At 46.5% G+C, this 26,705-nt stretch overlaps 1 protein-coding gene across 2 annotated transcripts in view; it reads left to right on the forward strand.

The window, feature by feature from the left end:
- UXS1 (UDP-glucuronate decarboxylase 1) overlaps positions 1-26,705 on the forward strand; it is a 96,148-nt gene that overhangs the window by 46,304 nt on the left and 23,139 nt on the right. For both annotated transcript variants that reach the window (XM_047068645.1, XM_047068646.1), the window contains exons 6-9: positions 1,751-1,931; positions 15,722-15,826; positions 18,857-18,916; positions 21,716-21,837. In XM_047068645.1, coding sequence (XP_046924601.1) covers positions 1,751-1,931; positions 15,722-15,826; positions 18,857-18,916; positions 21,716-21,837 — 468 coding nt within the window. The remainder of the gene's footprint in view (positions 1-1,750; positions 1,932-15,721; positions 15,827-18,856; positions 18,917-21,715; positions 21,838-26,705) is intronic.

The following is a 26,705-nucleotide window of genomic DNA, read 5'->3' on the forward strand; positions in this document are numbered from 1 at the left end:
GTATTTTGTTCTTAAACTAGGGAAAACAGAATGTTATTAAGAACATCATAAGGAAGAGAAAATACACTCATAGTACTGTACTGTATTTATCAAACAAATCTGTATACAAGTGGACCCGTGCACTTCACACCCTAGTTGTTCAAGGGTCAGCTGTGTCTGTGATTTTCATCAGAGCAAGTGTAAATGTCTTGTTGGTGCTGGTGGCTGGCTTTTCTCCCCTGCACTGTCTCCCAAATCTACCTTCTTCACCCCAGGCAGCGTTGCCCTCACCCGTGGTCAACATTGGAATTACGTGTCAGATCACAGAGGGCTTTGTTGCAAACTAAATGGTTTAAAACCATAGGCCTAGGGGCTTTTGTGCTTTTTTCAGTGAGAGAATTGGTGGGTTTTTTCCTTCTGTTAATCCTTTCAGTTGGGAACAGAGAAGGCAGGGCGGAGAACAGAACAGGGCAGAGAAGATAGTTTGACTTCACGAGTCTGCTTTCTGAGTTTGTTCTTTCTACTCTTTCCTCAAAATACAGTACATGCTCTATCTGGCTCCTCCACTTACACCATTGAATTTGAATAAAGTATCTATGACCTCAAGCTGTGTTTTTCAATCGCGATTGCCTCTTCCGGTTTTGGCAGGATGGCATTGCTGGTCCCCTGCCCCCCACAGCTGCATCGCGTCCCTGTAGGCCCGTTGGTGGACCCCACGCAGTGTTTGTGCTCCCGCTCAGACATTGACCGAACAGTGGACCTCAATCACTTAGGGTTTAGGTCTGAAGACAGTAGCTATTGCTTATTCATTTGTTCTCACAAGCAGTTGGGAAGATAATAGTTTTTTTTTAATGAGTTTTTTGTGTCCAGTTTAAAAGCCACAGAGGTGCCTGGGTGGCTCAGTCAGTTAAGCATCTGATAACTCTTGATTTTAGCTCAGGTCATGATCTCATGGTTCGTGAGATCAAGCCCCGTGTTGGGCTCTGTGCTGACAGTGCAGACCCTGCTTGGGATTCTTTCTCTCCCTCCCTCTCTCTGTGCCCGTCTCCTCACTCTCTCTCTCAAAATAAATAAACATTTTTATTTATTTATTTTTTTTTTTTTTTAATTTTTTTTAACGTTTATTCATTTTTGAGACAGAGAGAGAGCATGAATGGGGGAAGGTCTGAGAGAGAGGGAGACACAGAATCTGAAACAGGCTCCAGGCTCTGAGCTGTCAGCACAGAGCCCGACGCGGGGCTCGAACCCACGGACCGCGTGATCATGACCTGAGCCGAAGTCGGACGCCCAACCGACTGAGCCACCTAGGCGCCCCAAATAAACATTTAAAAAAAAAAAAAAACATATATTATTTGGTAGCTCACCAAATCTCTGCATGTTCCAATCACTTTTTAAAACATTCTGAAACTCTGCAGGAGTGTTAGAATTACACAAGTGATGTTCAGTGTCCCACCCAGCAGAAAATAAGAACCTTTTAATGTGAAATTCTCTGTCAGAGGGGACATTTGGAAACTTGTAGCTGCTTTTCTGTACTGATATTTACTGGGTGGTAGCTTAAGTTTTTAGACTGCTTAGAAATCGACAGTAGTATGACGACTTGTTCTGGAGGAAGAGAGAGGACGCTGCCCTGAAACCATTAGTGTCCTCCTTCCTTGCTCTCCTCCCAAGTTTTAAGTTGTGGCTGCACCAAAGGCATATCCCCTTGAAGCTGGTTGTCACCGTGTCCTCTTGTGCTTTCTCTGGGGACCTTGGGCACCCCGTCCTGGTGCAGATAACCGGAGGAGCGGGGTTCGTGGGCTCCCACCTCACGGACAAGCTCATGATGGATGGCCACGAGGTGACTGTGGTGGACAACTTCTTCACTGGCAGGAAGAGGAATGTGGAGCACTGGATCGGCCACGAGAACTTCGAGCTGATTAACCACGACGTGGTGGAGCCACTCTACATCGAAGGTGAGCAAAAGCGCACGTCGACAGTGCGGTGAGCGTGGTGAGGCTGCTCCCCAGAGCAGCCAACCGGCCTGGCCACAGTGAGTTTGGGCTCTGCCTTCTTTTTGAAGTAGTCTCACCAGGTACAAGGCACTATCCTAGTTTCCGCGATAAGAGAACAGTGATGGCAGCGTGGATATTTGACTTCGCCGTTCCGAGCACCCCTGGCTTTGGGCATAGTGGTCCTTTCAAGGAGGGCTTGTGTAGTGCACAGTCGTCCCCACTGCACGGTAGATCCGGTGGCTGCCCCACTCGTGTGACAGTACTTGTAGCTTCATGCGGGGTGCCGGCTGGTGTGGAATGTGGCACTAGTAGTGAAATTCCACATCTAACTTTGCCACTCCACAAACTTTGCGGGTTTGGGCACTGCAGTGGGCCAGATGGATCCCCCCAAACATATGGCTTAACCCCTGGAACCTGTGAGTGTGGTCTTATGTCGGGGAAAGATCTTTGGTGACATAATCAAGTTAAGGATCTCAAGATGAGCTCAGCCTGGATTACCCAGGTGGGCCATATGGAAATATACGTGTAGAAGTGCCATTGGAAAATGGCAAGTGCCTTTATAGGAGACAGAATGGACAAGACGCAGACTCATGGGGAGAAGAGCAGGTCCACGAAGACCAAGGCAGAGATTGAAGCCATGCAGCCCCAGGCTGAGGACCACCTCAAAGGCAAGGAGGGATTCTCTCCTAGAACCTTTGGGGGAAGTGTGGCCTTGCCAACACCTTGTTTTCTAGATCTGTGGGAAAAGAAATTTCTGGTGTTTCGGTTCACCTGGTGCATGGTACTTCAGTTACAACATCGGCCACAGGAGGCTGATATGGGGGGCCTCCGGTAGACATTTTTCGAGATTGTCTGAGGTGTACTGAAGAGAACCTCCAGCAGGTGCTTGGCTAGCAGGCCTCCTAGGATCAGCAGACCTGCTGTTAATTCTCATTTAAATCCGACCGGAGCCCTGAGAGGTAAATGGTGTCATCCCGGTTTGATTATTTATGGAAAACCAGAATCGGGTCGTGGCCTGCCCAAAGCCATAGGGCTATTAGTGGTAGAGCCAGAATTCAGCCTTGGGCTTCAGGCTCCAAAGCTCATTCGTCACCCACCCCTCCTCCTCCTCCTGCGGGTAGTGTAGCATTCTACTTTTCAGTATTACCATGTCGGGGACATTTTCCCGTGTCTGCGTAATGCAAAGTATCTTGGAGAGCCAGTGTAATTGCTGTGCAGTATCATTGTATGGGGACACCGTGCTTTATTCACTCCTGCCCTTAAAGTTTTCCAGGATTTCATTATAACTGTCTTTGTCTGAACTTTATTTCCTTAATCAAGTGTTCAAATATGAATTACGCCAAATGCTGATCCGTTTCCTTCATTGTTTGTTGGGGTCTGTGTCACTAACGCATGAGTGACGTTCAGCATTAGCTTCCAAAACTGCTAACAAGATGGTTTGCTAATTTGGTAGAAAACCCACGACTTCCTGGTGACAGAAGAAAAAAAAGTTAGATTTTCTAACATGTTAATTCAGAAAAGAAATCTAAACAGTTTATTTTGCTTTTTTAAAAAATGTTTTTTATGAGAGTTCATAATAGGGATGTTAATCATCTGGTATATACTTAACACCTGCCCTTCTTCCCAAATCTGGCTTTTGCCTTTAATTTTTGTAATTCTAGGCTCATCTGTTTATTTTCCTCTTTGCTATTCTATTTATTTTATGCTTATAAGAGTCCCAAGAATAGAGAAATATTTAGCCATGGCGTTTTTGGTTTGTGTGATATTTTTGTTTCTTTTTAAACATTTAATTATTTAATCTATCTGGGATTATTTGGGGGTTAGGCTATAATTTGTTAGCTAACCAGATGATTTAGGTAACATAAATTGGCTGACTTTCCCCCTGGACTTGATCATGGGTGTGCTCTGAGGGTTAACTGAGGTCATGCATGTGATAGGCAGAATTGCCAAGTGCAGGAGTCAACACGCTGCAGTGAAAGGCCCTGCTCTTGGCATTGAGGCCATGAATCAGCTGGCTGTAAGATAGTGAGATTACCTGGGATTATGTGGGTGGACCCACATAATCACACGAGTTCTTAAAAGCAGCAGCAGCAGCAGCAGCAGGCGGAGAAGCCAGCTGGGAAGATCTGGTAGAAGGATGCCTCAGAGAGACAGGCAGTAGAGAAATCCGGAAGATTCGAGGTATGAGGAGGACTTGACCCACTGCTTCTGGCTTCGAAAGCGGCCGTTGTGAGCCAGGGCCCGCGGGCAGTCTCTGGGAGCTCCCAGTCGACAGCCATCAGGGAGATGGGGCCCTCAGTGCTGCAGCCTCGTGGAACTGAGTTTTGCCAACACCTTGAATCACCCTCTGATGGCAGGAATGCAGCCCTCCCTGCTGATACCCTGATTTCAGCCTGTGAGGGCAGAGCAGAGAACCAGCTGAGCCACACAGTGCCTGGCTTCTGACCTGCAGACCCAGTAGATGATAAATGGATATTTTTGTAGCCTCTAAGACTGTTAGGGCATCAGTAGAAAACCACAGGGCTTGGCACAAGGTCTGGTCCACAGTAAGTGCTCCCCAAATAGTAGCTGCTATTATTATTATTATTACTTTTCCCTTTTTGCACATGCGAGTAAACGTTTGTGAAATGTAACTACTGATTACATAATTTGAGTACTACGGAGAAACCAAAACTTAGTAAAAATGGTATGTTGGTAAGTAAATTACTTGCTTTGCCTCTGGGCTTTGACACCAAAACTATTCGAGGCCACTTCTGCTTCTGGAAGTAGACTCTGTGTGGAGAACACACACGTGAACTCACGACGTGGGCTCACGAGAAGGGTTGACATTTTCTGTCCTTTGCTGGCAGTGGGAGTGGCACCAGTGTGGCAGAACAGAAGACGTTTCTCCACCTCCGTAGTCCAAGCCCGTGTTTCACTTTCTCCAGCTTTAGCGTGAGTCTTCCATGCCTGTGACAGTCTGCCCACCCCTGCCCCGATCACCCCATCTCACTGCTTCTACCCCCACAGTGCCCACCTGAATCCAAGCCCCTTATGGGAGGATGGGCATTGTTCAATCCTGCGTGTGGGTACAGTTGTGTGTTTCAGGGGGAATAATCCTTCCCCGCCTTAAATCAGATACAGCATAAATTTAACCGGATGAACTTAGTTTGATTTGCCTCCTTTCCTCGGTGTTGCATTCACACAAAGGAAGGCATAAGTTAGGGGACCCTTGAGTGCCCCATCATTGCCTCGTGCTTCTAGTACCTGCTATAGTTCACTTAGACTTCTCTTTAGATTTTCCTCAGATTGAATTTCACAGCCTGTACTCACCTGAAGTGGTGTTACCATTGGTGTAGTATGTATGCAGATGTTGTTTTTTTTTTTTTAATTTATTTATTTATTTTGAGAGAGACAGAGATAGCACTAGTGAGAGAGGGGCAGAAAGTGAGGGAGAGAATCCCAAGCTGGCAACGCAGAGCCTGATTGGGGGCTTGAACTCAGGAAACCAAGAAAGATCATGAAATCATGACCTGAGCCAAAACCAAGAGTCGGATGCTTAACTGACTGAGCCACCCAGGTGCCCCAATGTACGCTGTTCTTGTAGCAGTGATGAACGAGTTAATATGTCCTGTTGATGTCAAATTATTCTCCTCCTTTGTGCGGTACAGTGTATTACAAAGTATGTACACCCAGCATTTAATACGTAACTATTTTTTCATACCTTTTTCCTAATAAAAGAAATTCCAGTTGATCTGAAATTTACACCATAGCAGTAACGCTCTTCAGCTTCCAAAAGTATTACATGGGATTTGTTTTGGTTTGTTTCTCTGGAGCTGGCAAAATTTTGGACTGTAATGGGTGTCACACAGAGGTGTCACTTAATTTGGCAGTGTCCTAGCGGAGCTTCATTAGTTTCCCTTCGGCACAGGTTTCCTCCTCTTGTTATTTTCAAAGTATAACCATTATGTTTCAGAAGGAGGGGCATTAGCCATGTAACTGTTGTGGGAAAGTAACTGTCATCTGGACTCAGATTGTGGTGGTGGAATTGGGAAGGAAGAAAGTGATTGCTACACACGCGGGGTGTGCACGTCAGGGCTGGGAATGGGGTACCACAGAATCTGGGGACCGCTATGTGGTCATTAACCGTAAAACTGACTTAGACCAGAGGTGCTGTTGTCACAGGGGTTATGTTAGAGGCCTCTGCATTGTCTGGGCTGCACTGTAGAGAAGAGATAGAGCTTCTTTGGAAGGAATTGTAATACTCACTGAAATAACTTGATCTGGTTTTATATTGCTTTAAAAGAACTCTGGATTTTACCAGATGTTACCATTTAAGTTGCAGAAGGTGAATCTGTATTGAGCTCTGGGAGGAGCAGAGGTAATTCTTCTTCCAGCCATCTATTTAGGACATGGGGAAGTTTCGGAGAAGCGAGAGTTGGTGGGTAGTAGGTTGTATTTGGGTTTTGCGAGGGAGATGCCAGGCCATGGAGATGGTGAAAATGAGGTGCAGCGTTGGGACAGCCCCCTTGTTCCAGCCTGGAGGCCTGCTGGGCGGATGTTGGCCACGGGTGGGCTCAGTGAGAAGGGAGGATGTCTAGAGAAAGAACGTTGTGACCGTTCAGGCAAGGATTAAAGACACATAGGAAACTGAGCACTGACCCCCGGAGGGTTTTCAGAATGGAGCAGACACTGCTGAAGGAGGATGGAGGTATAGACGGTCCCCGATTTAATGATGGTCGACTTAATGATTTTCCATCTCTACGATGGTGTGGTCAACAGTACACATCCAGTGGAAACCATGCTTCAGAGTTTTAATCTGGATCTTTTCCCGGGCTGAGGACATGCAGTCCTGTCTTCTTGTGATGCCGGGCAGTGGCAGTGGCCACAGCTCCTAGTCAGCCAGTGATAACGAGAGTCAGCAACTGGTACACTGACAACTACTCTCTGCTTTTGCTTTCAGTACGGTATTCGACAAGGTACAGGAAATATTCAACGCTCTTTACAAAGTAGGCTTTGCCCAGCTGTGGGCTAATGTAAGCGTTCTAAGCATGTGTGCGGCACGCTAGACTAAGCTGTGTGTTCAGGAGGTTATTTTATTAGCACTTCCCCATCATGCGAATTTCACATAGTTTTATTGGTGTTGTCTCGGGTGTCTGCAAGTTTGCAAGTATGGGGCCATCATGAACCTTGCTTGAGAAAGCCGCCCCGTATACACATCGAAGTCACTGTTGTCATTGTCTTAGACTCATGTCCAGGCTCCTGATGTATATAGCCTGGGCCCCTCCCAAAAGCTGTTCCAGTTTACTTGTCTGCCATCTGTACAAGCAGCAACCTTGAAACCAACATTTCTGTAGAGGACAGAAAACGACAAGAGACGTCCATTGCGTCATGGGAAGCCCGGTCCTGGAACATGCAGTACCTGTGAGTAAGAGGTCCAGAACAATGAAAGCAGAAAATAACAATTGCAAACACTTAATGAATACTCACTGTGTTCCAGGCACTATTCTAATCACTGTGTATAATTAACAGATTTCATTCTTTCAACATACGGGTGAGGTAGGCATTTATTATCCTCATGTTCAGGTGAGGGAACCAGTGCGTGGAGCCCTATTACCCACCTTGTACCCAGGTGTGGAGATCCTGTGCAGGGCCAGGAGAGGTGGGCACCAAGACAGGGAAGACAGGAGGAGAGGCTGGACTGTCACACCCGATCCCCCAGAATTGTTCAAGAAAGGTGGATGGAAACTGTGTTTGCCAAGGACACTGGGTCCATGTTGACGTAGGTGTTTGAGGAGTGCTGTTCTGATTAGAATATTTTTGTTGAATTATAATTTAGAAAATTTTTTCTCTCTTTCAGTGTTTGTTGCAAATGTAAACATAAAATGTAGAGGCTGCAGATCCGAGATCCCCCGCTTTGTTCAGCTTGGAGCCATGGGGAAATCCTGCAGTGAATCTCTGGCATCATAGGTGCTTTCTCACCATGGTGTTATCACAGTGACCCCCTGGCACTTGGAGGAGATTCCAGGGGAGGTGCGGGTGGCTGCCAGCTGCAGGAAATTGACAGGCAGCAGCACTGACCATAACTTTGGGTCCTGGGGCTGAGCCAGACCTCTGGCATACACAGTCTTCCCTTCGTATTAAGTCAATATTGTTTGATGTGAAATGAAGGCAAAATCCCACTGTTTGAGTTCTTTGTGCCAAGAGAAATTTGGTCTTTACACTGAAACGTTATGTATCTTCTTAAATCCTGTTTTCCATCGTAAATACTGGTGTTGGGGGACAAGGGTTAGGCCTCGCGTTGTTCCATGTTGCAAAGAGGGACACCTTGTGTAGTTGTGGCAGGGCTCCAGCCTGCACTGCAGGGAAAGAAAACGTGTAAGGAGTATCTTTACGATGGGGTTCTGCTGTATGCTAAATAATCCCACAAGTTCACAGCAAGAATCAACCTTTTGTTTTATTTTGTAGTTTTTCCAAAGCTGCAGGGTGCAACTCCTTACCAGTTAAGTAAGGTGTGGCTCTGGCACAGGGAGGCGGTTGGACTGGGCTATGCTGGGAAGTTGTGCCAAAAATAAATAAATAAATAATAAATAAATCACCAGGAGATGTAAACATTCAGTAGGCTTTTATGTGGATTTCCCCTTTGGTAGGAGAGCACACTTGTTTTTTTTTTCATGGAACCTGAGCAATTTGGGGTTTCTCAGGAGTCATTCAATTTCTACACCTTATTCCTTCTATATTTATATATCATCTGCGTGGACTGCAGGCACAGTGAAACTCATCTTGAAAACATATAAAACGTTCGTTTGTGGTGCGTGTAGTTGCAGTATTATTTTCAGAATCCATGGTGGGGCCGAACGAGCCTCCGCCGTACCCTCCCCTGGCCCATCCTCTTCCCAGCATGAAAATAATGTCCTGTGTTTTGGCAGGCATACTGTTTTGGACCTATTTAAGGAAATTCTGTGAAAAAGGAAAATACTGGCTTGCTTTACTGTTTCCCTTCCTTGATCATTAATTTGAGCTAATCTTTTAGGGCTCATTTCTCAGGCTCCTATTTTTCTCTCCATGATTACAGCACATGGCCCTGGAAAACGTGACAGGGTCGCAGGACGGTCACATGGTGGTCAAGTCCAGAGGCACAGCTCCAGCAAATGAGAGGGCATGCCTTTCTACTTGTTTCTTCCTCTCCCTCCCCTGAACTTAGATTTTTGAATGCCACGCTCATTTTTGGTGTACTTTTTGATAAGGCAGTTGACATTTTTTTTGAGGGCTTTTCTCCCCCTCTGGGATGTGAGGGTTAACTTTACTGTTCTGTTATTATTAATATTACTTAGTACTTTCATAGCACCTCTCATTCCAATTATTTATGTTATGCGTGTTCTAAAGTCCCCCCCCCCTTGCTCTCCTCTTCATAATTCCTTACCCGGATAATTAGTCAACAGCCTCCATCATGTGGTCCTTTTTAGGACCGGAACCAGAGTTACTGTCATTAATGCTATAGGCAGAACACGTTCTCATGGGAAGGAGGGGCTGTTGGAAATAATTTTCATAGGATTTCAGGTTCTTCTTCAGTGCATCAGTGTTGCTACTTAGGCGTTGTGACATAGTTTTTATAGGGCATACCTTACTTACTAGCCTTTCCAAGGGGTAACAGAGGCTGCACTCAGGCTGAGCTAGCAGATGGAATAGTCTTTTGGATGAAAAGGCCCCAGTCTATGGCTCGTCTCTTCACTCAGCTAACTTTTAGTGAGCACCGTTCCCAAATTGGCCCCGGCCAAGGCGCCATGTAGGGGAATTTATTTTCCATGGCAGATTCCTAGGCCTGTCTAGCCATTCTGATGCATTAGGTCTGCCCAGGAATCTTCCTTCATGTGTGCTCATAGGTAACAAGGGCGGCCCCCCTGCTGTAGAGAGCAAAGCTGTGTGGAGATCTAAGGAGGAAAAAGGATTGCTTCGTGTGCTCAGTGAGCTTTTCATCTGGTGAACAGGATGTGTAGGAAGCACTTGACAAGGCAGAACGCAGTAATTAACCAGTGGCACAGGCAGCCGGTGGTAAGAGTGATGATCTCTGACCAGGGCCCGCAAGAAGGCTCCCCACACAAACTGACATCTGAATTGAGCCTTGCAGGAGAAAGTATGGATCCTGCATATGCAAAGGAGATGGAGCGGATTAGAAATGCTTGCACCTTTTATTTGGTGTCAGACTCACAAGGGATGGGCTCTCAGGGCACCCTTTTCTCCCGCGGTCTTTGATGCTTTGGAGACCTTCCTTTCTTCGCTGCATAGGTTGTCACCTCAAGAGTAAAAGCAGTGCTGAATGATGTCTTCTGTGAGATCACAACCCGTACCCTCGATTTGCACGGTCTTTGGGGAGCATGTGGCAGCTGCACCTGCATGAGCAGAAATCCGGAGGTCGCAAGCTCAGTTCCAGGCACACGGGAGTAGGCTCTTTGGGGTGGCACTCAGCTCTGAAGGTTCGGCCAGATTTACTGTATTGTGGATCTGGCCTGCTTCTGCCCCGAGAGAGGCAGTGGGGTGTGATGAGATGTTTTATAAAGAGAAAATGCAAGGACTTCTGGGCAGCTCAGTCGGTTAAGTGTTCCGACTCTTGATTTTTGGTTCCGGTTATGATCTCGTGGTTCATGGGAATAAGCCCTGTGCCAGGCTTTACACTGAGAGAGCAGAGCGTGCTTGGGATTCTCTCTCTCTCCCTCTTTCCCTGCCCTCCCCCGCTCATGTTTGCACTCTCTCTCCCCCTCTCTCTCAAAATAAATAAATAAACTAAAAAATAATTGGAAATGCTGTACCTGAATGTGGAGTTAGTGGTCAGCTACATACACCTGTGTTCTTGAGCTTTGAAGCAGGTGAGCACGAACAGACTGCTGTTACCGGTCCTGTCTGTAAGCTGGAAAGGACGAAACTGCCTTAAAATGATGGCATTTTGTGAGACATGTCTTGTTAACTTACAGGTCTCACAGTAAAATCTTTGTTTGCTTCTTATTTTCAGCTATTTATCAACTCTGAGTAACTTGGGGGAGGGGGGAGGGTCAGAAAGCAATCCTAGGATTTTCCTCGTATTTAGATAGATACTCTTAACAAACTTGCATATTAACAGACTATAAATCATTTTCAAAGGTTTTGTGTTTTCTTAAAGAAAGATTGGTCTTTCAAAAGTGTGGGTTCTACTTTTAAATTAGTAGTCTTCAAATGTGGCTTTAAAAGTATCTGTGTCTATAAAGGTCCAGAGTCTCCCTGCCTGAGACGTCTGCCCCTGGATGCCAGGGGTCTAGGCATCTTTCACTCGAAAGCTTCACTGGGTGACAGATACATAGCAAGGATTGACTGAGAATCTTGAATGACTGGCAGTGGCTCATGAGCCTTATTTTTAGCTCTTATATTCCCAGAGTAGAGAAAGGGAAGAGAACACATATGTACACAAAAAACTATTCATTTTGACTTCAGCTTTAGTAAGTTATACCCTTTTTCCACTAACACTCTTTTCATCTGCTTTTACGGCTCATCAGTATCTTACTTTGTTTTTTACCATATGCACCATTGATTTCAAGTGTACCAGTCTGTAGTGTTAAACATATTATGTTAGGACAGCTCTCCAGAACTTTTTCACCTGCAAAACTGCAACTCTGGACCCACTGAACAGTAACGCTCCTCCTGGTAGTCACTGTTCTACCTTGCGTCTCTGAGTTTGACGACTCTAAGTACCTCGTGTAAGTGGAATCCTACTTTTCATGATCGGATTATTTCACTTAGGGTGATGTCCTCAGAGTACATCTATGCTGTAAGCATGTGACAGGATTTTTTTCAATTTTAAGGTTGAATAACATTTCAGTGTGTGTGTGTGTGTGTGTGTGTGTGTGTGTGTGTGCGCACATGCACGCTAACACTATATTCTGTTTATCTGTTCATCTATCTATGGATACTTAGGTTGCATCTACTGGGGGCCATTGTGAAGAGTGCTGCTATGAGCATGGGTTTATAAATTTCTCTTCGAGACCCTGCTTTCAATTCTTTTGAGCATATACCCAGAAGTGGGATTCCTGTTCTTACATTACTTCTGTGTTTAAGACTTTGAGGAATCATCACACTGTTTTCCATAGTGGCTGCACCATTTTCTGTCACCGCCAAAGTGTACAAGGGTTCCATTCTCTCCACATCCTCAACAACACTTGTTTTGTTTTTGTTTTTGTTTTTTTTAAATAGTAGCCATCCTAATGGGTGTGAAATGATACCTCATTGTAGTTTTGATTTACATTTCTGTGATGATTAATGATGTTGAGTCTCTTATCATATGCTTGTTGGCCATTTGTATATCATTTTTGGGCATACAAGACCTTGCCATTTTTTGAGTTATTTGATTCTGTTGATTTTTAAGAGTTCTTTATATATTCTGGATATTAACACCTTTTCATATATATGGCTTGTAAATATTTTCTTCCATTGTATAGTTTGCCTTTTTACTGTTAATTGTGTCCTTTGATTCTGTCAGAAAAGTTTTTAAGTTTGATGTACTCCTATTTTTCTGTTTTTGCTTCTGTTGCCTTTGCTTTTTGTGTCCTATCCAAGAAATCTTTGCCATGATGTCATGAAGCTTTCTCCCTGTTTTCTTCTAAGAGTTTTATTGTTTTAGGTGTTACATTTAGGTCTTTTGTACATAGCGTAAGATAAGAATAAAATTTTATTCTTTTGCATGTAGATACTCAGTTTTCCCAACTGACAGTTAGAGACTGTCCTTTCTTCATTGAGTGACTTGGTATTCTTATCAAAGATCACTGAACTATGTATACAAGGCTTTATTTCTAGACTTTGTATTCTATTCCATTGGTGTATACATCTGTCTTTATGCCAGTAACACACTGCTTTGATTAGTGTAGTTCTGTACTGTTTTGAAATCAGGAAATGTAAGTCTTCCAATTTTGTTCCTCTTTTTCAAAATTGTTTTGGCTAGTCAGTGTTCCTTGAAATTCCATATGAATTTCAGAATGGTTTTTTTTTTCTGTATCTGCAAAAATCGCTATTGAGATTTTGATATAGTGTTGCAGAAGTATCTTCTTTTAGAAAAAATTGAGACTTTTTAAATTTTTTATTTATTTTGAGAGAGATAGAGAACAAGCAGGGGAGAGACAGAGAGGGAGAGAGACGGAATCCCAAGCAGGCTCCATGCCGTCAGCGTAGAGCCCAATGCGGGGCTCAAACTTACGAACTATGAGATCATGAGCTGAGCCAAAATCATGAGTTGGACACTTAAGCGACTGAGCCACTCAGGCATCCCCAAAATTAAGACTTTTTAAAGCAACCACATCAGAAGTTTTCTGGAATAGTCTTGGCAAAAAAGAAGCCTTGTAAATAATCCAGAAAATGGGGCCTATAGTCTTTTACATGTTGTTTTTGCTTTCTTGAGGGATGGTCATGGTATTGGAAAAACATATACTTACCAGGTTTTTCCATGAGCCTGTGCAGTACCTAGAACCCCTTCCCAAAGATACTATCTTCATAGAACCATCCGGCTTCTGCTTTCTCCTAGTCTTGGTGGCTCATGTGTACTGAGCCTCCCAGATGTGCTTGGGCTTGAAAGACTGTGATAATTAGCGTGAATTAAGTAGAGACCAAGCTCACAGCCTAGAATATTATGCTCTTGTGTGGAGGCATCATTTCTGCCCCTTGTGTGAAGATAAACTGTCATCAGGCTCTCACCCCTGGGTGAGAAGAGTGTTTGGAAATAGCCCCGGCCCCTGAAGGCACTGTGGTGATTCCTATGCCATCCGGGCACGACAGGAGATTTTCAGGAGGGCATGGGTGGTGAGTGAGTGTCGGTGGGGAGGGTGGGCATTTTTTGGTGGGAGGGGATGTTTTCTGAGAAAGTTACATTGGAGAATTCACCATGGGAACTGTTTTTCCTAGTTTGCCGGTTTGTCTGTGGTTTCTAAAACCTAGCCCCTAATGTGCTATTACCTAAAAAGAGAGCAGTGGTCCCTGGTTAGGAAGAGGATGGGAGGCCGAGGAGGTCCCTGCAGGCCCTCTTGAATGGGCGCTGAGCCATGTACAAGAAGGATTCGTTTTGGCTGTGGTGTTTCAGATCCCCCATTCCTTGGCTCGCTGTGATGGTGGTGACATTTTCTTTCACCTGGAGCTGAAGTGCAGTGGCACAGAATAGACTTTGTCTGGAGGGATGGCTTTCCTATACATGCTATTTGACAGGGAGACATTGCTTCCCAAGGGCCTCTGTGCTGTGTGGCAGAGAGCAAGGGTTGGGGATGGGGATGTTCCAGTGAATGCCTGTACACAGGGGAGTCGTGCAGAACCCAGTCATTTCACCATTTGTGGCTGTAAAAACCACCCTCCGACTACAACTCTAGTGATGGCAGTACCGTATAATGCTCAAAAAGCTCTGGGTTTGGATTAAAATGGAACTGGGTTCAAATCCTGGCGTTGTCATTATTTAGCTGCTTCACCTGCAAGCTTCGTAATCTCTTATGTAAAACAGGAATAATGGTATTTTACCCTCAAAATTATGGTGATTATTACAATGCGTTATCAGCTGCTTAGTGATTGGTGCCAAAATCCAGGTTCTCAGAATGTCTCTTGCTCTGAACTAAGTGGTCTTCATTGTCAGTGCAAATCCAGGTTCTATCTTGGTATTTAAAGTCTCACATGCTGTAGCTGGACCAAATTTTCACTGAGACCTTTCAGAGCCACAGCAGAAACTCTTGCCTTGTAGCCTCACCCTTTCCCGTCCCTGGTACGCAGCACACCCACTCCCAAGTAGCCCAGCCGGGAATGAGCTCCTGGCCCATCTCTCTGCACAGCCAGGCCCGCCTCGAAGCAAGACCCCCTTGCCCAGTCTCCTTCATCAGGCCAAAATCCCCCAGAGCTGGTGATTTGTCATTGTATCCCCACCCTTGTCCTGTGTCCTTCACGAAATAGGCATTCAGTGAGTGAAGTCTCATTATTAACGTTAGTTTCCAGTGTGTCTTTTTGCTCAGGAGCCACTAAGCAGATCCTCAATAAATAATCAGTCAATGAGGGGGCGCCTGGGTGGCTCAGTCAGTTGGGCGTCCAACTTCAGCTCAGGTCATGATCTCACGGCTGGTGAGTTTGAGCCCCGCGTCACGCTCTGTGCTGACAGCTCAGAGCCTGGAGCCTGCTTCTGCTTCTGTGTCTTCCTCTCTTTCTCTCCCTCCCCCGCTCACGCTGTCTCTCTCTGTCTCAAAAATAAACAATGAAAACAAAAATTAAAAAATAATCAGTCAATGAAAAACAGAAACTACCCCCCAACTGTCATCTCAGGGTCTGGTTTTATGTACACAAGATTTGCAAAAACAAAGCAAAAGATTATTTCCTCCCGTACGTTAGTGCTTTCATGTCAGATTGGTTTTACAAATTAAAAACCTTGCTTGCTTTGGATGTTCATGTTTAATTCAGTGTCTGAAAAATTGGTCTTCCTCCTGATTTGCATGCTGTATCTGGGACAGATCTCAGAAAACAGTCAACTCTGGAATCAGATTGACTCTCGTTAGAGAACAGGCCCAGATTACTGGGCCCCCATGTGTTTTTGTTGCAGACAATTAGACTTTCTATTTTTGTTTAAAGTTCTTCTAATTGCAAAAGCAAATTACTTTTTATGAAGAGTAAAACAGTAACAACTAGAATTTCAGTGCTACAGAAATGCCTGTATCATACGGTCTGATTCTTAGGAATTCAGAACATGTTTATTGTTTTCCGTGGAAATCACGAACTTCCATTTTTGTCTCCTTTAGTTGACCAGATATACCACCTGGCCTCTCCGGCCTCCCCTCCAAACTACATGTATAACCCCATCAAAACGCTGAAGACCAATACGATTGGGACGTTAAACATGCTAGGTAAGTTGTCCTTCTCTTATTTCGCAGCTGTTTTGGGGAATGTTGTAGGCAATCCCAGGCATAGGCCATCGACGTTCTGTTAGAGCTTGGTCTTGGACTTTAGACCCCTCCCTCACCCCTGGAGTGACTTTACGAGCCATCAGAGTTGTCATGGGGGACACCACCATCCTAGTAACCAGTCTGCACTGCCACATGAATCCCCTGAGAGTGACCACCTGTCACTGTGACTGTGTGTGTGACTGTGTGACACCTTCCTTCACTTTACCCTGTGATACATGGTGTGTGTGCCTCTGAGCTGGAAGAGGCACTGGAGACTCTGATCCAAGGCCAGGTCGGTGCGGACTGCACGCACGGAGGTTTCAGGAATGCTCCTGGGAGGAGCAGAAAACCAGCCAACCTTATGGGGTTGTCCAAGCTGAGTGCCCAAGTCTAGGCTGAACTGCGGGATTCACCAAAGGGGGCCACGGATGCATGTTACAAACAACACGCCATAGATTGGTAGCTGTGGATAATGCGTACCTATGAATGCTTGAAATCAGAGGCATCTTAAGTTTGACACAGGTTTCAAAAACTGGGAGTTTTGATTAGTTGCAAAGTGGGGAAAAAGGAACCACTTTTTAAAATGTCAAGTGAAAAATGGATTTAATTATGGTAACATTTAAGACAGCTTCTATAAATGGGTTTGGGAGATGCAGCACTAAATTGTAATTCGAGGGAAGGATGGAGACAAGGGACCGAAAGGGATGCCGGAGACTGGTTTTCAGTCCTCGTAGACTAAACAGTTTGAGGGGTCCAGCTCTGCAAGAAATAGATGATTCATTCTCCTAGTGTAGAAGGGGCTATGTTCCCTTTGTTACAACCCCTGCCCTGGTCACCAGACAGAACAGGGTCTCCCTTCTGCTCAGAGGTAAGACACTGGTAGAGTTGCCTGCTGCTCCCACCCCTCCCCACACTCCCTCTGCCGCCCCAGCCGCCTCCTTCGTACCCAAGTGAGATACAACAGAGGAGCCACCAAGCACGTGATGTTTAAGAAGATAGCATCCATTGTGCAGTCACTATGCCCAGGCACCGTCCTGTCTTTTGCCAGGGAACTTGGTGTTTCCTGGAGAAGGCGATATATGGGCCCAGGCACCAGTGACACCAAGGAGGAAGGGAATGTTCCCAAAGGGAGGTGCCAGTGAAATGCTGTTAGAGTTCCAGGCAGAAGGGACTCGTGGGCCATGGGTGAGATTGGACCTGGAAGTCCTGAAGGAATGATAAACTCCTTTCAGGAATGACAGGGACAAAAGCTGAAGGTGGGGGACGGTCGCTCGGCCGCAAAGACTTAAGAGGGACTTCATATTCCAGACGGAGAGAGGTGCTGTCATTAATCGCTTTGCACTTGAGACAAGATGCAGTGAACCACCCCCCCCCGGCCTCTTCCTGGTGGGGCCCTTCCCTCTCTGTGGCTCCCCACTTCTCTGGGCCCTTGCTCGGTTTCTTCAAGATGAGACCCCTTTGTCCAGTCTCTGCATAAACATCTGGGCACTAGAACAACACAGGTGGGGCTCCCCTGGCTCTCCGCCAAGGGGTCCTCATGATGATGGAGATGCTCTGGGTCCTGAGTGTATCCATGTCAGTGTCCTGCTTGGGACATTGTACTCTGGTTTTGCAGCCTTTTACTGTTGGGGGAATTCAGTAGAGGCTATGCAGGGTCTCTCTCTGTTGACTTTGTATGACCACATTTGACTCTACAGTTACCTCAAAAGTGTATTACAAAAAAAAAAAAAAAAAAACACCCAACACCCTGGGGTCCTTCCTTTTGAAACTGCTGCCGTTGCGTCTATGCAGTGATGTGGTACAGTGATCACTCGGCAGACTTCCGAGGGCTGAAATAGGAGTGAAAGAGACAGACCTGTGGTGTTGGTAGCCTTAGCCTATAAATTCCAGATGCTGCTACGTCCCTTTTTAGCATTTATTTGTTCCAGCACGTTGTGGCATTTGCACAGATGATCTCCAGATCCTTCCTGTTTGGCAGCCCTGCTCTCTTGTTCTTGGGCGTCTTCATGGCTCCCTGCTTTCCTCCCCTGGGTGCTCCCACACCCACACCCCAAGGCCCCTCATGCCAGGGCCCTTCTGTGTCGCCTGGCTGCCTCCAGAAGTGCCCGCAGGCTGTGTGCGTACACCCAGCTCCCAGCCCTAGCACTTCACAGACACCTCGCTGGACCTCTGCCCCGTGGGCGGGCATGCGTGCAGCACTGGGTGTGTGGCACCCCCCGGCCTGTCGACCTGGTGGCATCTGTCCACAAAGGCTCCGAGGGGAAGTACGTTCGGGAGCCATTGGGTTAAGTGAAGGGCGATGGGCCTCTTTGGCGCACAGCTGCCGTGAGCCTCTGATGAACATTGGGACTTTGTGAGTGCCTGGAGACTTTCCATACCTACCTGACTACCACCGAGCACAGTGTTCTAGTCCATTCTGCCTGCAAGGGGTCTGTGCAGGAAAGCGTTTAGAGCCCGACACAGGGATGTCATGACTCGTTTTGGAGAAGGGGCTGTTGCAGCCGAGCCTTGAAGGAGGTGGCCGGGGGGGGGGGGGGCGCGGTGTGGAGGGGCCCAGCCGGCGGGGGCTGGCTCCGGCACAGTCAGAATGCCAGGGGGCACGTCAAGGAAGTGGCAGGTGGGCCGCGTCACAGGGACGGTGGAAGGGAAGGTGCGTATGGCCTTGCCTTCTGCCTACTGGTGGTAACCCCAAACCCACACCTCACCAAACTAACAGATTCTCCATTTGGCCCTGCCTGCACCTGCACCTACAAGTGTCCAACTAAATACTGTGCCTCTGAGGTTTCCTTTGTGTTCTTCTATTTTGGTTTTTTGTTTGTTTGCTTCAAGGTAGATACAATATGAGTGGATGGTGCACAGGGCACAGATGATCAGATACAATTAATACTAAAAAACTGCATCAACTGGCCACAAAAACATGCATGCGCTTCTGTAACTTCCTCGTTTCCCTGAGGTTGTCAGCTTCCCTGATCGTATCTTTGATTTCTGTAGGGCTGGCAAAACGAGTCGGCGCTCGCCTGCTCCTGGCCTCCACCTCGGAGGTGTATGGAGGTGAGTGGTGGGGCTCCCCCAGTCGTGCTTGCTCTGGGCCCATGGGACTGTCTCAGGTGAAGAAGGAATCAAAAATGAGTGCAGGATTCCGTGTGTAAGATGGCTCAGCCCACTCTCCCTGCTTGTGCGCGAGCCAGCAACGAGGCCACCTGTCAGCCACCCGTGGTCTGCTCTCGGAAAAGGCACGAACCCCTTTTCCTCCCGCCGAAGAACACCCTTGGACGACTGCTTCATGTCACCTTGCCCAGGAGGCCCCGCCATTTGCAAAGCCAGAGGGGTGTTTCCCATTCAGCTCTGAAAGGACCCCAGAAATCATGCAGTAGGGATTTTTTGGCCAGGTTAGCTGGAGCACGTTATTCTTCAGTATGAGCAGTGGGTGCTGTGAGCCTGACCCACCGAGAGCTCAGGGGTTGGCTTTTGCTTGCTTGACAAAGAGATATGTACTGATTGCCTCACCTGTTGTATAATGACTTCTGGAAGAACCTGAAGTAGGGAATGCCAGAAAACCACGAGCCTGTTTTGCCAACCTGCAGAACTTTACCTCCCTTCCAGGCCCATTAAGCCAGCCTGGGATAGGAGCAGGATGAGGGGTGCGGGTTCAGCCCCAAATCAACGGGTGCAGGGTTGTGGAGGACGGCATTGTTGAAGCAGCAGAAGCTAGACCCTGACATGCAACTTATCTACTTCACATTACTGTTTTGGACAGAGAAATGAAGTGAAGGGGCAAAATAGGAAGAGATGCTTTTTTTTTTTTTAAATAAGGGAACTGAGTGAAAAAAAATCTAGAAAAAGAGGAGTTCTACTAAATGCAGTTCTATTCTTTGTAATTCCTGTGAAAATGAAATCTTGGCAGTTAAAAGCATCCACCCCCTACCTGTTCCCCTCATTGCTTTTAGAACAGACAGCTGAGTGGGTTTGCATTCCGCCTCCCTGTTTCTTTCCATAGCAAGACTTCACAAGGGGTCAGTTTCCCTTTATAAGTCATTGGATGATTCCCCTTCTCTTCCTCTGATGAGCTTTATATATCACAGTTGAGAGGGCTGGATTTTTTTTTTTTTTTTTTTAATTTGGAGAGAGAGCACGCAGGGGAGGGTCAGAGAGAGAGGGGGAGAGAGAGAATCCCAAGGAGGCTCCACACTGTCAGCGCAGCGTCTGACGCGGGGCTTGATTCCATGAACCGTGAGATCATGACCTGAGCAAGATCGAGAGTAGGACACTTAACCAACTGAGCCACCCAGGTGCATCTCAAAGGGCTGAATCTTTTTAAATGTCTCAAATATAAAGGTACTCCTCATATTGGCCAAAAGGGCACAGTGAGTGACATCTTTTCCCTGTCCAGCCTTCTTCCTCCTCTCACTTCATTTATTATCTGCACATTTGATGACGGTTTGTCATCAGTTTTTAGGGTTCTTAAGTAACATCAGGGTGTAACTGGTCTGCTCTGATGTTTGAATAGTGCAGGAAACTGGCATTTTGTGGAGTGGGTGCTTAGTGTGTTAGCCTCACAAAATGCTGAGAAGGGGAGACTAATTGGAAATCAATTGTGACTCTAGACCTTTACTTTTATCACAGAGAGTGGGCACTTTTAAAGTGGTGTCTTGAACCTTGGGCACCCTGGACACTTCAGCCCAGGGGTGCTGATTGAGGGACAGATGCATGCGTGTGCCTGGTCTTCTTTCTTACCATTTGCCAAATTTATGATGGTATCTTTGGAGTCTAGCTTGCCTGGCCCTTGTCAGAAATTCCCAGAAAAGGCCTAATGTCCATCATCTGTTAACATCTGTGTGAAATTAAGTTGCTGGTTTTCTTCTCTCAGGGGGTATTTGCCATAGACCTCTTCTCTCATCCTGTAGTAAAAACATGCCCCCTTCTTAAGAGAACTTTAAACCACAGCACTGGATAGAGAGGTCTGAACCTGCCCCTGGATTCGGCCACGCTGCAGGGGTGGGGGGCACCAGTCTCCAAGGGGGGCCGGCCGACTCGGGCACCTGTGTATTCGTGACTCTGTATCCATGAGCTGCAGTCAGATTTTGGCTATAAGATAAGCACAAGATGAATTTATAACACAGAGCTCCTGTACACTGTCCAGGTTTTTTGGCTATGGCTGTATAAAATTCCTAGTGTGCCATATAAATTAGGTATCCACATTCCCAAAATACACTTGTGTTAAAAAAGAATTTGTTACTAGGTTTCTTTAAATGGTCTGTGCCTTTGGCACATCTTAAAATGTGATTGATTTACACACCAGAAAAACAAAAGTTGGGAAATATAAAATGTGTGCTAAGGCAACAAGTGGTCATTTGCCTCAGGGACGCTCCGTCTGTCCACCTACACAGACCAGGGTACTAATGTCTCATTGAGGCTCTTGAGTTTGTTCTAGGGTTGTTGGCACGTGGGGAAGTCCTTGTGTTCCACAGAGGTGCTCCTGAAGTTATTTCAAGAAGTACAGGCTTTGCTGTAGTTACATATTTTATAAGTATAAAGTTGAACCATACATCCCTTCACGTAGATTACATTTAATTATAGCTTGTATAATTAAGTGTTAAGAACAGTTTACGGGAGAGGGGCTTGCAGTTGAGAGAACCCTGGTCTTTTACTTTATTTCTTCCCCTGTAAAAGTACTGTCCAGCCTGTCCCACTGGAACTTAGAGAATGGGCAGTGCAGCATTGATCAGGGTCTCTCCATTTGTAAATGTTTACCCTGGTCTTTCTAGAGCAGTCTCTTGCATCGTAAATATTCATTGTTCACGATGCATACAAGCTTGATGAACACATGGTCTCACTTTCCTGCACTCACAGATCCTGAAGTCCACCCTCAGAGTGAAGATTACTGGGGCCACGTGAATCCAATAGGACCCCGAGCCTGCTACGATGAAGGGAAGCGCGTTGCCGAGACCATGTGCTATGCCTACATGAAGCAGGTATCGAACCGCATCCTGGGGGGCTTGGGGTGTAGACACATGGAGCACCTGTCCCGTCAAATGCAAAGCGCCATACAGGAATGAAATGCCCTGATTAAGTGGCTACTGGGAGAGTTTAGTTTCCCACTACTGTAAATTAATAGTATTATCAGCAGCTTTTCCCGTGTATGTCCGTTTTAAAAAACAGTTTCCTGGAGATACATTCTTTGGTTTGGAATGCTGTTACATGACTATGAATGGTACATTTCTTTATTGCCTAATTGCCCATCAGCAGTTAGTAAGTGCCTGTGTTTTCCTGAAGCCTTCAAATTAGTGAAGTTTATTTTTGTTGTTGTTTTCTTTTCTTCTGAGTTATTTAATAGGTCTACAAATGAATTCATTATTGCTTTAATTTGAACTTTCTTAGGAATTGTTGTTTATATTTATTTCATACTGTTTCCTGCCTTCTTAATTATTCATTGCTGTACTGGAGGTTTCTCCCATGGATGGTGTCATGGGGCAGATCTGGTCACCCACATACTGTAGCCAAAAGAGCCCACTGACCAAGAGGTGGAAGGCCTCGGTTCCCACCCCAGCTCTGCCTCCAGGCAAGGACCCAGGCTAGTCCATCCTTTCCTTGGTCACTGTCCCTGAGCTTGGACCAGCTTTCTGAGGTCCCCCCAGACATGCCCTCTAGTAGAGGGAGGGATATGGGCATAAATCATTGTGGACTGCAGTCGGATGGTGTGGCCCATACTCCTAGGACTTAGAGACTTGATTGCCTGTCCCTGGGAGCAGCAGGCAACCTCAGATGGCAGTGAGGGGAGAGGCGTTGTCAATGTGACCGGCACGGAGTGTCCCTGAGCATCTTTCTTTTTTTCAGAGGCGAGTTGTCAGGAGGGGTTTTTTCCCTTATATTTTTAGTGAAATACCAACATTAAAGACCCATAAAATAACCTCTGCCTATGTGGGCATTTATTTATTCTGTCTTTTTTCTCAGCCAGAAGCAAAACTAATTGCTTTCTAAGCTACTTTGGGCAATCGGCTTGTGTTATCCACTTATTTTAAGAAACATTAATCAGTGGACGCCTGGGTGGCTCAGTCTTCAGAAGCGTCAGACTTTGGCTCAGGTCATGATCTCAACAGTTTGTGAGTTCAAGCCCTGCACTGGGCTCTGTTCTATCGGATCTTCTGTCTCCCCCCGTCTCTGCCCCTCCCCTGCTCATGCTCTCTCTCTCAAAAATAAATAAACATTAAAAAAATTATTTTAAAAAAGGAGAAGCATTAATCAGTTATAGAAAGGGCATAACTTTCTCATTCTTGAGTCCAGAATACCTTGACCCCGCAATTTAAGATTGCCTCCCAGGGCATCTGGGTGGCTAAGTCAGTTAAGTGTCCGACTTCGGCTCAGGTCATGATCTCGCAGTCTGTGAGTTTGAGCCCCACATCGGGCTCTGTGCTGACAGCTCAGAGCCTGGAGTCTTTCAGATTCTGTGTCTCCCTCTGTCTCTGCCCTCCCCTGCTCTCACTCTGGCTCTCTCTCTCGCAAAAATAAATAAATATTAAAATAAAATGTACATAAGATGGCCTCCCAGATACAGAGAACAACATCTGGATATGTTGGTACTTGAGAAAACTAACCTGTGTTCTTAAGGGGCATGTGTCGTGATTTTATTGTATAAAGAGTTTGAAGACTTGTGTTTCTCAACTGTTTTCTTTTGCTTTCATTCTTGTGGTGTTTCCTAGTGAATTTTTAGATAGGTTAAAGCTGGTGGGCAAATAGGTCATTTTAATTGAACTTTTATTCAGTGAGTCTAAGGAGTGTCTATAGGGAATAGCTATCTCTTCAAGGTATGAGCTCATGGTAATTGTAATAGTAATAATATAGCCAGCATTTATTGAGCACCGACTGTATGCCAGGAACTGTGATACACATCCACACACTAGCTAGGGTACTCATTTCAAACACAAACTACCATTGCATCCAATTCATCTGGCTCATGATATCGGGAATGTAGCGTCTAGATAAATCTGGATCTGTCAGCATTTATGTTTCTGCTCACGGAGGTCTTGGGAGGTTAATGGCACAAGTAGCATTACTCTGAAAACTGTAAACTCATGTTCCCATCAGAAGCCCCTTGTGTGTACAGTTGGTCTGTGCCTAAGTGTCCCTGATAAGAGCCCTGTCAAGAGGGTGTCCCTGCATTGCAGGGGCTGTCCTGGTGAAGGACGGTCCCTCACTTGAATGATGCCTTTACCGTGGAATGTCTGGGATGTGCTTCACACACCGAAGGCCCCAGCAGACGAGTGTTGTGTGGATGGAAGAGTCACATCCATGGTCAAGTTAATCGTGTGCTTCTCATTGGAACACCAGGGGCTCTACCTGTGGGAACTGTGTCCTGGTACTAGGTCTGAGAATGCCTTGTGGAAGAAAGGCTCTGTGCTTTTGAGAAGCTTGGGGTCTTGGCTGACAGCACCTAGTGGCCTGTAGACTTGTCCAGACTCATCACATTGTTTGGCACACCTGTCCAAGGACTCGTGTTGGGGTGAGTGTTACAGTCACTGTCATCTGGAAATAGCACATGCCCCTTGTGGCGAGTTGGGACTCGTAAGCAGATGTGATGCCACCGCCTTCCGCCGTAGCACTGCTCCTGCTCCTGTGGGGTAGCCACTAGGTCAGGGAGTGGCCGTGCCTCTGGGTGGCAGGGTCATGTCTGATTCTGGTGGCCGCACAGCAGACAAGTAGAGGTCACGCCTCTTGATGTGTGGACAGCACAGCCAAGGGCCGTGCACTGGGGCGGAGGTCACTGGCCTTGCCCGAGTTCTGAGAGGCCTGTGAAGAAGGCACAGCATGGGCTTCCCACCTTCACCCCACTACTATTTGCCTTACAAATAACTCTGCTTCCTTGCAGGGAGAGCCATGGGTCCACAACTGGGCCCCCTGCGGCTTCTGTCTCCCTCCTTAGTCTGAATCCATGCTGAGGAGGAGGAGAGAAACATTGGTGCATTTCCTGCAGTCGAAAAGTGTGCTGTGTTCCTGCTCTGGCAGGATGCAGGGCCAGGAATAGAAAATAAGAAAACACAGATGAGCAGGAAGGAAGAAAAATTGTTACCCGTAGTCCCATCCAGAGATAAAAATAAGGACAAAACAAATAAAATAAACGCCGCCATGAGAAGACTGTGAAGGATGTAAACGTTTAGGACCCAAGTAAAATCTTTTACTCGGGATTATTACATTAGCTCCCAGAAAGAGTAGGTCGGACACTTCCTGTCCATATGGGGTTGGCTCCTCTGGGTGTGGCCTGGTCTGAGGGAGTCAATGTTGGCCCCTCGGGGTGTGGCCTGGTCTGGGGCAAATCAGACCATCTTTGGGGTTCTCACTCCCAAGTGACTGATTTTCAGAACTCTGACTTTGCTGCTGCTTGTGCTTCCTTAGTGGATGTAGCCCTGTGGACCCTAAGTGCTCAGTTCAGTGCCCCGCAGTTCTGGAGGTGCTGCCCTGCAGGCCTGTTCTGGGTGGCTCAGAGCAGCCGGACCCTGTGGGCTGTGAGGGCCTGCGGTGTGCTGGCCTCTGTTAGGGCTCAGCCTGTAGGGCGTAGTCTGTTTAATAGCCCCTCATTCTCATGACGTCGTGGAGGTAGGGGTGGGTGGCCCATTTTCCAGATGGGAAGGTGGGCTACAAAACTTGTTCTTAGCTCCCCCGCCTGTAAGTGGAGTCAGGACCCACACTGGCAGCAGCGCATGCTCCTTGGCCCTTTCCTGGTGGTCCCGGTGGGGCACTGCGGGTGAGGAAGCTTGGCTGGGCGAGAGAAGGTGCAGCTCTGAGTCCACGGGCGTCGGCGCTGCCCTGAAGCACACGCACTCAGTGAGGACACCCAGGCCGGCAGTCCACACGGCATTGCTCTGGAATGACCAGCCGCTGATAGAGCGGTGAGGTTAACCACCAAGGAACTGTGCCAGTTTATAGTTATAAATTCAGCCTTTCAAGATAGCAAGATACATTCAAAGCTTCAGGTGTACAATTTACGCTGTCTGGAAACAGATGAAAAAAGAATGACCAGAGAGAAGGATAAACCATCATCCTTTGGCATATCTTTACTTAGTTATTTCAATAACTTAAACTCTTTTTTTTTTTTTTTTTTTTACATGACACATCTCTGAAGTGTCAGTTGTCACTTCATTGGGAAGACCCCATATGGTATGTGGTTGTATCTTACTCTGAATAAATCCAATGGATAAGGATGGAGAATATAATCAAGATGAAAAGAGGCATGAATAATCTTGGTCTAAAGATTTTAGAGATCTTTTTCTAAAGATCTAAAGGACGATTTTCCCTTTTCCCAAAAGATTCTCAGAATCCTGAGTTTGTTTTCATGTATGGAAATATGCTAACATATTCTAAATAGAACCTGACTTCTCAGAAAAATCTATCGCACATACACGTTTCAGAACACATCCTTTACAGAAGGAGAAGCTCCCGTGAGTCTTCTTCCAGGGGGTGGAATGAGATGGAACCCAAACAGGATCGTCACCTTTACAAAAACACGTGAAAGGCAAAAGTAGCATTCAGGGTTGGTTTTTCAGCGAGCCGTTACAGAGGCTGTGAGCCATCCCCCCCACCCCCCCACCCTCCCCGAGCGCCTTACCCAGAAGCCACACACAGCATCTCAGCATCGCGCCAGATGCCAGAGCCTTGACCTGTGTCCGGGACCATCTGGGCTTTGTCTCGGTTTATTCTGTTCATGTTAGCAAGGTGTGTCCTTGGGTATCAGAAAAGGCGAAGAGAGGTTACTTTTGGAGTCCGGGAATGCTCAAAAATTTTCCCATATAAATTCATGGTAATTGCTTCTTTGTTTTATGTCATCCCAGCTTATGAAGGGTTTCATAGA

This window comes from Lynx rufus, unplaced genomic scaffold (assembly GCF_022079265.1).
Source record: "Lynx rufus isolate CCGP_SWC_20201006 ecotype Redwood Valley unplaced genomic scaffold, mLynRuf1.p SCAF_8, whole genome shotgun sequence".
NCBI lineage: Eukaryota > Metazoa > Chordata > Mammalia > Carnivora > Felidae > Lynx > Lynx rufus.